This window comes from Xenopus tropicalis, chromosome 4, assembly GCF_000004195.4.
Source record: "Xenopus tropicalis strain Nigerian chromosome 4, UCB_Xtro_10.0, whole genome shotgun sequence".
NCBI classification, from domain to species: domain Eukaryota; kingdom Metazoa; phylum Chordata; class Amphibia; order Anura; family Pipidae; genus Xenopus; species Xenopus tropicalis.
In genome coordinates, this window is record NC_030680.2 from 99,708,843 (window position 1) to 99,723,721 (window position 14,879).

The window sequence follows — 14,879 nt, forward strand, 5'->3', positions numbered from 1 at the left end:
CGGGGAACAAGGGGTTACACTCAGTCACCTTTCACACAGGTTAGACTAACATCAAGCACCCCCAAACAAACCACCGCCCCAAATACAACTATTCGCTGCCACCATCTATCATTAACAGGCGATAGAAACCCAATTACCCAACTATTTCATGCACAAACTTTCCTACTGCAGTGAGGGATAGTTCTACTACTTCCACACACACACCAGCAGCCACGGTTAATTTACATACACACTGTCCTACTGACAATCCACTAACTAATAGCATGCACACAGCCAAACAATTAGTACACCTCTAGGCCTGAGCAGTCATACAAGTTACGTGGGAATTGATATAGAGTCTCACAGGACCTCCCCTGTATAGAGCTGTACTTCTCCTGCCCGTTTCTGGTCATATATTATTGGTAGCCTGGGGCCTCCTCATAAATCCTATGTGAATTATGAGGATGTGGACCCTAAAGCAGCGGAGATATGGATCCATTTCTATAATCCATATTATCTGATTGTCAGCGGGGGCCTCCGGCACCCACGGGAGAGGTGAAGTCAGGATCAAGGAGGAAGGCCGCTTCCAGCGAGTCCGAGCGAAGTACAGATGCAGGATAATCCAATAGAGAGGTCAGGTTCAGGCAAAGGTCACTAAAGGCAGGCAGCAAGGTTCAAGGTCAGAAACAGGCAAATAAACAGCAACAGGAAGCAGATAAGAATATTAGAGACCCAGGAACACAATAGGTATGTTGAGCTATACTCGGGCATTGAACCTGGGTCACTGGCGTCTTTTTGAGTTTGAATTTGGCGCCATAGCGCGTGACGTCATCGCGCCGGCGTCCTTGCGCCCACGTGGAGTCCTGGGCGCCGCCATCTTGGATTCGCCGCGCTGAGAAGGAAGACGCCGCCGCACACCAGGAGCAGGTAGGGAGCGGGAGCGGCGACGGTTCCTGACACTGATAGCTGCACCCCCCCTGCTGCTCTGGGTCCCCAGTTGGCCTCTTTGATCATAGATCAAAGAAAGCAATAGCCCCAGGTTTCCCGCCCACCAAATGGCTGGATACGGATAGTCTGCTCCCTCTGTTGGAGTTGCCCCCTTCCCGCAGCCTCTAAATGCCTATTTAATTAAGGGTCTCTGCAGGAGACTAGATGGTGATAGGGGTTAACCCTTTGCCAGGTCCGGGCCATATGGTGCCTGGCATGACACTCTCCCATTTGGAAGCTTATCTGATTGCTTGGGTAGGCAGGCAGTAATGTGAATGAGAGACTGGAATATGAACAGGAGAGGTTGTGTCTCCTCAACTTAAAAAGTTGCAGTGACTAATCTGCACAGCAAAAATTTCATTCTTGAACAAATGTAATTTTTTTTTTAGTTGTAATATTGGTGTGTAGGTGCCATCTCTGTGCATTGTGCCTGAGTCTGAGCTTTCAGAAGAAGCCAGGGCTACACATTGGAACTGCTTTCAGGTAACTTGTTGTTTCTCTTATTCCCATGTATCTGGAGGAGTCCCCAGCCAGACTTTTATTTCTTACTATTGAGTGCTATTCTGATATCTACTGGGAGCTTCCTGTCTTGGTATCTTGCTGCCTTCCCATTGTTCTGCTGATCGTCTGCTGGGAGGGGGGGATGATATCACTCTAGCTTGCAGCACAGCAGTAAAGTGTGACTGAAGTCAGAGCACCGGTCACATGACTGTAGCCTCTGTGAAGTGAAGAATATAGCTTGCCCTGTGTGAAATTACAAAATTACAAAATTATATATTTCAATGCAGGATTCTGCTGGAGAAGCTCTATTAACTGATGTGTTTTGGAAAAAAACATGTTTTCCCATGCCAGTATTCTTTTAACCTGGTCGAACTGTCCCTTTAATGTGCAATCCAAGGTAGCAAGTAGCCTTCCTGATTTTACTGACCTTCAGTAGTTCTCCTTCATAGTTCTCTGTGATGTAGTTCTTTTCTGATACCCATTCCCTTTACTACAGTTCTTTGAGTTAGTTTTTTCTAGACTGGTTCTTTTCAATGAATATACCGAGATTGTAAGCTCTTTTGGGCAGTGCCTTCTGGCCTCTTGTGTTAGTTGATGCTTTGTTCATTTGTAACTATCTCCTTTTTATGCATATACTGTGTGTTTTTTCCTCCAGTTTGTTATACAGGGATGTGTTGTATGTTGCAGCCTTCTAGAACTTTATAATAATTACCAAAAGATTTGCTTCCCTTTTTCTGACATTCCCCTATTTCTTCTTCCCTTGGAAACTGTCTACAACTTCAATAAATACCCCAACTGTCCCGATTTTCGAGGGACTCTCCCTCTTTTGACAGCTCAACCCGCAGTCCTTTATTCTTGATTAAAAGTGATTTCCCTTTGATCTCCTGCACCGAAGCTTAAAAAGATACAAATGTAATTAAAAGTAGCTTTTGGCAGGGAGCCCAGAAATCTTAACGAGCGTCACCTGCACTTAGAAACATTGTTTCTCACTTTTAATTAAATAAGTTGCTTTTGGCAGAAAGCCCAGAAAGGTAAAAAGCCCCGCCTGCGCTGAGATACAATTGTAACTAATAAGCTAAACAGGTCTCTTAGGGGAACTGAGACTCGTGGCTTAAAGGGTAATTTCACCTTTTTCAGCAAAACTGTAATAACAATTAATACAGGACCCCAAAACCCCCAGAAATGTGTTCAAACTTTAAATAACCTGCCAAATTTAGTCAAATGGGAGTGGTATTTAGGGGGTGTCGTCGCAAAAATGGGTGTGGTCAAAAAATTTGCCACGCTGCACGCGCCATTTGTTTTTGTCCCTCTTTCCATTTTCAAAATGTTGGGAGGTATGATATATTGATATTTTCTTACGCAATGCAAAAACAGAACTCTTTTCACTAAGTCTGTCATTCCTGAAGAAGGTATTATGGTGGTAAATACAATTTATTATTATTCTTTATTTAGAGCCAACATATTCTGCAGTGTTTTACAGACATTATGCAGCATTTACAATCCCTTTCCCAGTGAAATTTAACAGTCAAATTCATGCATGCTATGATCAGTTTTAACCTGCTTGTAGATTTTTATAGTGTAGGAGGAACCAAAGTACACAGGGCAAACCCACACAGAAAACATACAAAAAACATACAAACTCTCGGCAGATAGTGCCCTGGCTAGAAACCAAGGACCCTAGTGTTGTGATGAAGCGGTGCTAACTATTGCACCACTATGCTGCTCAGTTACTTTAAAATTGCAGCAAACAATGGCTCAGCAAAACATTGGGATTGACTAAAAATAAGATAATTAATCAAATACTTTTAAGGCACTGTGTGCGTGTGGAATCCACAGGCATGGTTGACCAGTCTCACGGAAATGAAGATATTTATTTAATCAAACAAATGTTGAAAAGCAAACACCTTATTCGTTGCTATGACATACCGCGCCTTGGTGAAATGTGTGCCTTTTTATTACAAATGTGGTTAACATTTCATTTTACCTCCAGTATTATTAAATCACTATAAGAATCTGCAACCATATAAAATGCTTTAGTACTAAACTTTACAAGTGAAGCAACTGCCATGCGTGTGTTAAATTCAGTTTTGCACTGTTGCCCCACCCCATTGTGTTTGGTGACCTGACACACAGCCCTTTATGGAGGTTTGCATACTGAAGTGTTGGAGGTCAGACAGACCCAGCATTCACTCCTGCAGAACCTTACTTAATCAAGCCTCTTCACATAATTTTTCAGGATTCGTTGAGGTTTGGCATGGTGCCGAGAGACTGGCGGATTGCTAATGTGGTGCCATTATTTAAAAAGGGATCTCGTTCTCAGCCTGAAAACTATAGGCCTGTTAGTCTGACATCAGTAGTAGGAAAGCTTCTGGAAGGGGTAATAAGGGATAGGATAGTTGAATACATTGCAGTTCACAATACTATTAGTTTGTGCCAGCATGGTTTTATGCGTAACAGATCTTGCCAGACTAATTTAGTTGCCTTTTATGAGGAGGTGAGCAGGAACCTTGATGCTGGAATGGCAGTTGATGTCATCTACTTAGATTTTGCTAAAGCGTTTGATACAGTACCTCACAGAAGGTTAATGATCAAATTGAGGAATATTGGCCTAGAACATAATATTTGTAATTGGATAGAAAACTGGCTGAAGGATAGAGTACAAAGAGTGGTGGTAAATGGAACATTTTCTAATTGGGCCAGTGTGGTTAGTGGAGTACCGCAGGGGTCAGTCCTTGGTCCTTTGCTTTTTAACTTGTTTATTAATGACCTGGAGGTGGGCATAGAGAGTACTGTTTCTATTTTTGCTGATGACACTAAATTGTGCAAAACTATAAGTTCCATGCAGGATGCTGCCGCTTTGCAGAGCGATTTGACAAAATTGGAAAACTGGGCAGCAAACTGGAAAATGAGGTTCAATGTTGACAAGTGCAAAGTTATGCACTTTGGTAGGAATAATATAAACGCAAACTATCTACTGAATGGTAGTGTGTTGGGGGCATCCTTAATGGAGAAGGATCTAGGGGTTCTTGTAGATCACAAGTTGTCTAATTCCAGGCAGTGTCATTCTGTGGCTACTACAGCAAATAAAGTGCTGTCTTGTATAAAAAAGGGCATTGACTCAAGGGATGAGAACATATTTTTGCCGCTTTATAGGTCCTTGGTAAGGCCTCACCTTGAGTATGCAGTGCAGTTTTGGGCTCCAGTCCTTAAGAAGGATATTAATGAGCTGGAGAGAGTGCAGAGACGTGCAACTAAAGGGGATGGAAGATTTAAGCTATGAGGTTAGACTGTCGAGGTTGGGGTTGTTTTCTCTGGAAAAGAGGCACTTGCGAGGGGACATGATTACTCTGTACAAGTACATTAGAGGGGATTATAGGCAGTTGGGGGATGTTCTTTTTTCCCATAAAAACAATCAGCGCACCAGAGGTCACCCCTATAGATTAGAGGAACAGAGCTTCCATTTGAAGCAGCGTAGGTGGTTTTTCACGGTGAGGGCAGTGAGGCTGTGGAATGCCCTTCCTAGTGATGTGGTAATGGCAGACTCTGTTAATGCCTTTAAGAGGGGCCTGGATGAGTTTTTGAACAAGCAGAATATCCAAGGCTATTGTGATACTAATATCTACAGTTAGTATTACTGGTTGTATATATATAGTTTATGTATGTGAGTGTATAGATTGGTTAGTATAGGTTGTGTGCTGGGTTTACTCGGATGGGTTGAACTTGATGGACAATGGTCTTTTTTCAACCCTATGTAACTATGTAACTATGTAACTGAGTTTTTTTTTCGCCTGAAGGATTTGAATTTATCTAGATCCAAAATTAATGCATTTGTGGAATTGCTAATTAAAATATTTTTTAAATGTTTATTTTGGATGTTTCCAGTGTTTGTTTATTCAGGTTCAGTTTACAGTACACTGAGTACAACTTTGAAAGTCTTGCTGCACATTGTTTTGAAAGGGTAAAGAATATGACACAAATGAAACCGCTTAACTTCATTTGGGCTTCTTGTGAATATTTGTAAATACAGGCCGATTTAATGCTTGGTGTGCGAATCAGAGGTTGGATTCAGTCTGATGATGAAGTGAGTGTTGCATTGTCACAACTGTATAAATATGCATAATGGGCTGTTCAATGGGAGCTTCCAGCATCCGGATAATAATCTCGTCAAAATCTCTCTATGCCAAAGTACTGTATTTTATAACAGTATTGTCCAAAGGGGTTTTTTAAGTTGCTGTGATATGTATGTATGTATATCTCAATCTGTAAAGCCCAACAGCCCTACTGTATATGCAGAGCTGCACTCCCTTACAGTAATGGGTAGAACGCAAATTAGTCACCCTGAAGGGGGGGGGCCCCCGCTTCACGCACTTGGTTTGCATATTTTCTTAAAGGGGTGGTTCACCTTTTGGTTAACTTTTAGTATGACGTAGAGAGTAATATTCTGAGACAATTTGCAATTGGTCTTCATTTTCTATTTGTACTTTTTTAATTTATTTCAATAATTCTGGTCCTAGGGTCCAAAATGCCTTAGCAACCAGGGAGTGGTTTGAATGTGAGACTGATATATGGATAGGATAGGGAATAATTAGAAAAAAAGTTATCAAAAGTAACAATAACAATAAAAGCGTAGCCTCACAGAGCAGTGAGTTTTTTGACTGACGGGGTCAGTGACCCCCATTTTAAAGCTGCAAAGAGTTTGAAGAGGAAGGCAAATAATTAAAAAATGAAGAAAAAAAAAAGAGAGAAATAATGAAGGCCAATTCAGTTGCTTAGTGATTCTATAACATACTAAAAGTTTAATTAAATGTGAACCACCCCTTTACATGATATGTAAAGCCTACATTTTCCTACAATGTATATAACTTGGGCACATCTCCCCCACCCAAACCATACCATTTGTATTTCATATATCCCCTTGGTTCACCAGCACCATCACATTTTCCCAAAACAAATAGCAGCTTTCACTCCGCAGCCATTTTCCCTCTAACCTCATCAGTGACCTTTACATCTCCAAACAGCACATGTGGGCTGTAAAGTTCATGCGGTCAAGAATGCAGTTTTATACAGGCAAAACGTAAGGTCTTACATGGGCAGATTTCAGCTGCCAGTTTGGTCCTTCAGACTGATTCGGCAGCTTATCTGCCAGTGTATGGGCACCCCCGATGGGCCTACCCGACTGACATCTTTCCTAAAATTGTCCAGATCTTGATCTGGCAAGTTTGATTTTCTATTGGATTGCAGACTGCGTCGGCCACTCCCATATAGGCTACTAGTATTATAAACTACTGGAGAGATACAGGGATAAAGCTGTGCCCTAAGGGCAATGACATACAGAACTACTTGTAGCCAGATACTTGTTGTGACTACAAAATAGACAATACTGATAATTGTCTCTATATGTGTTTTAGCAGAAACAATTCTCAGTATTGTCTTTAGGAGGGTATTTTTTGGCATTTTGTGTGTAAGCACAAGTAGCTTCATTTGTCATAGCCCTATCAACCACTTAACATTGCAGGCTACAGCAGGCTGACTCTCCACAAATGTTAGAAAAGAGCAAGAAAAGTCCTGACGAGGGATTCCCTTCAAACTAAAGCTTTCTTAGGCTACCTTGCCTTTATCATGCTAACAAAATATTCTATGTGAGTTTTGCTGCCATACCTAAAAATTCCAAGTTTTCTTCCCTCGGCCTGTTAACAATACAATGGCTTTTAAAATTCTGGCTTCCAAGTCATGTAACCTTCTATAATTTTCTTTTTGAAGCATGCGTCTGCCTTATGATTACTGAACATACTGGCAGCATCCCAATTCTTTTATAAATAGTCCCTTTCATCTCCCTCACAAAACCTGGTATGAGTAAGATTCCATAAAAATGAAATCAGACGCTTTGCAAGTGAGCAGAAATGAAATATGGGAACTAACAAAATATATTATTGATTATGATACCTTTAATAAAGTAATGGGACTATGTTTGCTTGCACCTGAAATCAACATGCGAAGTATTGTAGTATGGTTTTGGGGATGAAACGGATATATATATATATATATATATGTATATATATATGTATATATTTTAAAAAGTAGTTGGCTTTTGTGCTTCTAGACACAAAACAGAAAAAAAGTAAAAGGCCTGTCTCTGTATATAGCTGGGATTTTAGATATACACTGCGGATCTAAGCAATAGGCAAATGTCAGGATCACTTACCCTTTATCTAAACAGCTTATTTATATTCACAGCGCTTTTCTGCTTGCATGCCTTCTACAGACTTAACTAGTGGAGTGGAGAAGATAAAGCTTGACCGAGGCAAAGCAAACAAAAATTAATTTTAAGCTTTTAAAAATGTGAAATTGAATTTGTAAACAGAGATAAAGTGGTGATGGTATTGCTTCAAGCCCATAATAACATTTAGCCCAGTGTGAAAGAGCTTGAGAGGGTTGCGCAGGTTTAGCAGAAGTGCTGTTGCATTGACTTCTGTACTGGCAGATGTGGTTGTGTAGTACTTTATTTTGTTACACTTGCATACCTCCCAACATTTTGAAAATGGAAAGAGGGGAAAAAAATAAATGTTGCGAGTGATTTTTTTTTTCCACGCCCATTTTGCAACCACACCCCCTAAATACCACTCCCATTTGACTAAATTTGGCAGGTTATTTAAAGTTTGAACACATATCTGGGGGTTTTGGGGTCCAGTTTTATGTGTTATTACAGTTTTGCAAGTCTCCGTTCCCCCAAGAGACCTGTTTAGCTTATTAGTCAATAGTGCAAGGGGGGGGGGCTTTTTAACTTTCTGGGCTCTCTGCCAAAAGCCCACTTATTTAATTAAATGTGAGAAACAATGTTTCTAAATGCAGGTGACACTCGTTAAGATTTCTGGGCTCTCTGCCAAAAGCTACTTTTGTATTGAATGTGAGAAACAATGTTTCTATGTGCAACTGATGCTTGTTAACTTTTTGGGCTCTCTGCCAAAAGCTACCTTTAGTTAAGTTTGTATCAGTTCAGTGCAGGAGAACAAAGGGAAATGAGGGGCTTTTCAGTAAAAAGAGGGACTGTCCCGTGAAAATCGGGACATTTGGGAGGTATGAACTTGCTGTGATTCTGGATAGATTCCTGATACTCTTAACTCAAACCACTGCACTAAGCTATGAGGGAAATCTGGAGTGGCATAATGGTTAATATGTACTGGAAAAGGTGTGCTGTCCTGTTAAACCCTAAAATGAATAAGGGTAGAGATGCCATATTTTATGGCCTGACCCTAGGCCTGACCCTAGGCCTGGCCTTGAACCTAGGTCTAAACCTAGGCCTTGGATTCTGTTAGCACCATCAGTAACACACTATTATACTCTGGGCAGCTGTTGATAAGCAAATCTTAGGGGGTTGTTGCAAATTATAAAGCAGAAAATAATGATCTGTCATATAAATTGCTACTACAGGGATGATTATTAAATTCTCATGCTAGTTGAAATGGATTTAGAGCTGCCATGCCATAATTATCTGCATTGATTACTAATCAGCCTTATATTGTGACATTTATACTCTATTTATGCTTTATATTGTGAGTGGGTCCCTAATCAGTAAGTGACAGCAGCACAGAGCATGTGCAGGGAATCAGCAGAAAAGAGAATGGAGAGCTACTGGGGCATCTTTGGAGGCCCAGATCTTCCCCGCTAAAGGGCTGTGGTTGCCTTGGGCTGGTACAGAAGCACAAAACATAATGTACAACATTTTTGTAATTGGGGGAAATTCTGCTGGTAAGGTTTTCAATATGATACTACCAGGTTTTGGTAAAAACTAGTACTGTGTTAGTATTGCTTTAAGTACAGAATCATTCATCGTTATTTGCAGTCACAGGAAAGACTCACATCAGGGGGTTTAATAACAAGTCTCCCTATATCCTGTCTTATTTGTCGGAGGCAGCAAAGTCTTTTCTGTATGTTGGATTACTGTGAGCTGCTCTTCTTCTGCTTTTACCTTCGTGCCTATTGCTCAGTCTGGTTCTACGTCTGGTTGCTGTACTTTTACTGTAAGTCTGTCATTTTCTGTAATTGCCTTTTTAAAAAAAAAAAAATAAAGTGCCACCCCAGTTCGTGGGAAATACGATTCAGTCTACCACAGGCTTATTTGTTTATCTATTTACAGTTTTTCATATTTTACATTGCTATGTTTGCCGTAACATATGCGTTTTGGCTCAAATGTGAATTTAAGCAATATGCCTGCCACCTGAATTTAAAGTGAGTTATACAGGTATGGTATCTGTTATTTGGAAATCCGTTATCAATAAAGTTCTGAATTACAGGAAGGCCATCTCCCATAGATAGACTCCATTATGAGCAAATAATTTGAATTTTTAAAAATGACTTGGTACAGTCATATCGGCTTTAATTAACCATTAATGTTTTTTTTAGTAGATTTAAGGTATAGGGATCCAAATTTGGAAATAATTCTTGTAAAAATAAAACTCATGGTCCCAAGCATTCTGGATAACAGGTCCCATAAATAGTGATGACGGTATCCATTTGAGAATGATATATATAACCTCAATCCATTTCATTTAGGGATAAGTTCTGTGTGGTGGAAGCAAAAAGTTAAATGATCTTTGAGTTAACTTTTAGTATGGTATGGAGAGTGCTATTCTGAGACAATTTGCATTTGGTCTTTAGTATTTATTATTACTGGTAGTTTTGTATTTATTTTACTTTTTGTTTGGCAGCATTCAAGTTTGGAATTTCAGCAGTTATTTGGTTGCTAGGGTTTAATTTACCTTAGTAACCAGGGAGTGGGTTTAGAGAGTGACTGATATATGAATGGTAGAGGGGCTAAACAGAAAGATAAGTTATAAAAAGTAACAATAACAATAAAACTGTAGCCTCACAGAGCTGCTGGTCAGTGACCCCCGTTTGGAAGCTGGAAAGAGGCAGAAGGCAAATAATTAACTATAAAAGAATAAAATGATTAAAAATGAAGACCAATGTTCTAGAACATTTAAAGTTAACTTAAAGGTGAACTGCCCCTTCAAGTGGAAATTACATTATCATTTTAAGTAATGCATTTTTTGAATTTGCTGGCACTGCAACTTCCTTTCCATAAGAAGATATGGAACATTGTATAAATGTTGTGTAGGAATAAATAAAAAAAATGTGGCCCATCTAACAGGCTTCTGGCCTTAGTTATATAACCCGTAGGGCAGAGTACATCTGCTTGAGGCTTTATATGGTTCAGCCTTTACACAGGCAGGCCTTTTTGGTATGTCTGATCAGCCCTTATGTCATATCCTGGATATCCGTACAAGTTCAACCACACATCTTTATGGGCAAAATGCATTTGGCAGAAGTGAAAATCATTTTGGGGAGATCAGCACATGAATTTTAAAGTTCATTCAAAATTTGACCAGTTTGTACTGGTTTAAGGGCGGAGTGATAATCCTTTAATTGAGAGCTTGGTCAGAACAAAAGGAATCATTCAAAACATAGTACAGGCTATGAGAAATTTTCCTTTAACTGCTTTATGGCTGAGGGCACACAGAGCGCACAGTTACTTCTTTATGTCAGTACCTGCTCCTCTTTGCTCCTGTGTGTAGCTCCACTCACAGGCACAGTGCCAGCCTGCGTTTTTGGGCTGATCTTTGGGCCGTGTAGCTGCACGTAGCTTGTGGGCAGATGGAGAGAAGTGGACTTTATTCTGTGGCATTAGGTTGATGCCACAAGGATCAATGCAGCCGAGAACACTCAAACAGGTTTGCGCCAAATACTGTGGAACAATTTAAAAAGAACCCTTCTCTACTTCTTCACTTAGTAAATATTTATGCCTTTGTTAGATCCTTTCTTCCTGTGGTGTACTACCTTGTTTTTCATTCAGTGACTGCTTTCAGGGTTATCCCAGTCTTTTCAGAATTTATTGATATGACACAATTTAGGACAATGACACCGTGCTACTTTTCTCCATCATTTTGGGGCACACAATAGACTGCAACTTAAAACAATGGGTATCAAGTGTTACATAGTTAATTTGGATTGAAATAACACCAAAGTCCATTAAGTTCAACCCCTCCAAACAAATCCCATGAGTGTTACTAAACCAACAAAACTGAGCACTTTTTAAATTAAATTTCCCATTATTATTAGAAGATTTTTTTAATCTGTTATTTATGTATTAGCACCACTTTACAGAGATTTAAAACCATTCTTTTCAATCTCTGCCCCAGGGGAGCTTGCAATCTAAGATTCCTATCACATTCACACACCTCACTTTTAGGCTTATGTGCCACTGAGCGAGTTAGTGACCCGCAATAGATCTCTGCTACCATGGGCAACTAACTGCTCCAAAATGCCTTTCCGCCGGCAACAATAGGAGTCCCTGGAGGAAAGGCCTCCACATTTCATTGGCTTTCCGAACTCGCACAAAGTTGCCTGCTGGAGAAAACTTTGCACGACTTCAGAAAGCTGAAAGGCCGTAGGCCTTTCCACCGGCGACTCCTATTGTTGTCAGTGGAAAGGCATTTCGGAGTGGTTAGTTGCCCACAGTAGCAGAGATCTATCACAAGCGACTTACTTGCTCTGTGGGACGTTAGCATTAATTGGCTGGTAACATCACATGCAACAAATGTAACAGCTAAGTTGTTTTTGTTAGTTAAAAATGTTCAACCAAAATTTGGGGATCAAAAACTCCAATAGGGAAATTTTGCCATGTCACTGCATACAACTGTGCACATTGTAAATAAATAAGCAATAGTAAGAAGACTAGTGCCCCTTTTGTGTGTGCCTTCCATTACACCACTCTCCTGTGAGTATATGGATATTTCAAACCTGTTGTGCTATGATAAGGCTCCATATGTGCTACTTGCCTAGGAGGTGTGGTTGGAAGCAAACCTTGTCAAGGTCCCAAAAGGGACCGAAACGTCGGTTGTACATGCAATTATAATACACTAATATTTGTTTGAACCACAAGACCCTTGGTGCTGGTTGTGTTTGATTTGGTATCTATTTGGTATTCCGTGCACAGGGGCAGCTACATTGCAGCAACTTTCGGAGTGTGGTGCTGTCGTGTGGAGACTGAGGCACACACTTATAGGGATTACAACCTGGGTGCAAATCAGATAAACAATGTAAATATGTAAAAAATGCTGATGCACACAAGGAAAATGTAATCAAAAAAGATACTTATTTTATTTAGATCGACGTTTCGGTCCTCACCCGGGACCTTTATCAAGATATATATATATATATATAAGTCTCGTAGAAAGCACTCCAAGGGGATATAAAAGTCAAAAAGTTTATTTAGACACAAATGTCTACGCGTTTCGATCCATACCGGATCGTCATCAGGTCCTGATGACGATCCGGTATGGATTGAAACGCGTAGACATTTGTGTCTAAATAAACTTTTTGACTTTTATATCCCCTTGGAGTGCTTTCTACGAGACTTTATACAATTTTATGGTTAGCACCCGGTCATTGGCGTTTTTGTTTGGTGAGTGCCGATTCTTTGAACAATATATATATATATATATATATATATATATATATATATATATATATATATATATATATATATATATATATATATATATATATATATATATATATATATATATATATGGGACCCGTTATTTGAAAACCCGTTATCCAGAAAGTTCAGAATTACTGCTGTTTATAAAAGCCAGTTTGGACCTTTTTTTTTTTTTTTTTTTTTTAAACCACACCCATGTTATCACAAGAGCTTTTAAGACCATACCCACATTAATGGTGGTAGCACACCAAAAAAACAAATGGTTGGTGTTCACAACAGGGATTGCACTCATATGTGAAAGAAGTGGATAGCACAGCCACCCCCCGCACATAATTGAACCCTTCAGTGTCCCTCAAAAAACTATTTACAAATGCTGGTAAACTCTCAGAACAGACCCCCACCAGGTTCACCTCCCGCAGGGAGCACAGGGCAGGCAAAGAGGCAAAGTATGGCGCACACAGGCAGGGCAGGCAGAGTAGGGAAGAAGACAATACTGATACCATTTGAAGCTTACACAGTCACACCAGCCAGACATATGGGGGCCACACAAGGGGGAGCCGCTTGTTGGGAAGCACTGTTCTAGCTCATACATACATACATACATACATACATACATACCTGTAATTAAAAAGAGCTAGTACCAGAACTTCTGTCTGCTGCCACCAGGTGGGGCTGTTGTCCTGCATTATTGTGTACAGTTGTCTCTGATTCATAGCTCATACAAATATTTCTGTGCTTAAATCAGCCTCGCTTCTTAAAGTGTATTTAATATATATGTCCGCAGAAAGCACTCACGACACCAGGTCAATAAAATATAGTTTTTTATTCCATACCCAAATTAATACGCTTCGATCACCACAGGACCATTGTCAGGATAGTAACAGGAAGTGAGATACTTGAATAAATACCAAGATTATCCAATCGGTACACTAATTACTGTAGTAAAACAAATGTGTTGCTGAATACTGTATATATAACATCTCTAAAGCCACACTCATCAGGGGTTTAAGAGGTAGCCAGTGTGAAAACATTAACAAAAAATTCCCATCTCTCCCATATTTAGAGCGAGTAATATTGGAATGTGCCAATATATATATTTATAATAGACAATCCACTTCACACTCATATTTAAAATTAATAAATCAGTACCCTTTAATCTGATATATTACAAAACTCCATGGGGAATATTGGTATATTATATATATATAATATATAGTAATATAATGGAACACTTATTTATTGTTCCACACTCTATGTCTATCTATGTGTTCCCTGGTGGATCGAAATGTGTAGATATGGGAACAATAAATAATGTTTTGATTTTTTTAATCTATTTTTCGCTGTGAGTGCTTTCAACTTTATATATAAATATTTTACGGGGAGCACCCAGCACTAGTTGTGGAAATAGTGAGTGTCGTCCATCACCCTGTATTATTACAACTATAAACAATTTAATACCATTGTGTCTTTTTGATATAGAATGATGCTTCTGTTTCCGTGGAGATGAAATTGTCAGCACCTTGCCATACACACAGAGGAGGAGGAGAGCACTAATGGTGCAGAAGAATGGACCTCTTGAATGGCCAGTCCACCAATACTCTACCAGCTACTGCTTCAGAGGTAAGAGAAATGTGCTGACAGGTCACCTATATCATTGTGATTTGTTTTTAGCAGCACTAGATATGTAGTTTGAAATCCATTTTAGACTATTCAGCCTAATTATCACTAATGTTGCATGTAGATTTTTTTTCTTTAATGTGATGAATGAGGCACTCCTTTTAGGACTGTGTCTAGGTTAATCTCAAGCTGCAGGCATACCTTCAGTTGTCTCAATAGTGCCCTTAAGTCTCCCCATATTTCACCTGTTCAGATGATCAGAAGCCAAACCGGAAGAAAAAATGCTGAGCTGTGT

The 14,879-nt window shown here is 39.7% G+C and overlaps 1 protein-coding gene across 6 annotated transcripts in view; it reads left to right on the forward strand.

The window, feature by feature from the left end:
* ralgps2 (Ral GEF with PH domain and SH3 binding motif 2) overlaps positions 1-14,879 on the forward strand; it is a 126,384-nt gene that overhangs the window by 29,473 nt on the left and 82,032 nt on the right. For all 6 annotated transcript variants that reach the window (XM_031900975.1, XM_031900978.1, XM_004914036.4 and 3 more), the window contains exon 2: positions 14,447-14,587. In XM_031900975.1, the coding sequence (XP_031756835.1) occupies positions 14,534-14,587 (54 nt within the window). In that variant the 5' untranslated portion in view covers positions 14,447-14,533. The remainder of the gene's footprint in view (positions 1-14,446; positions 14,588-14,879) is intronic.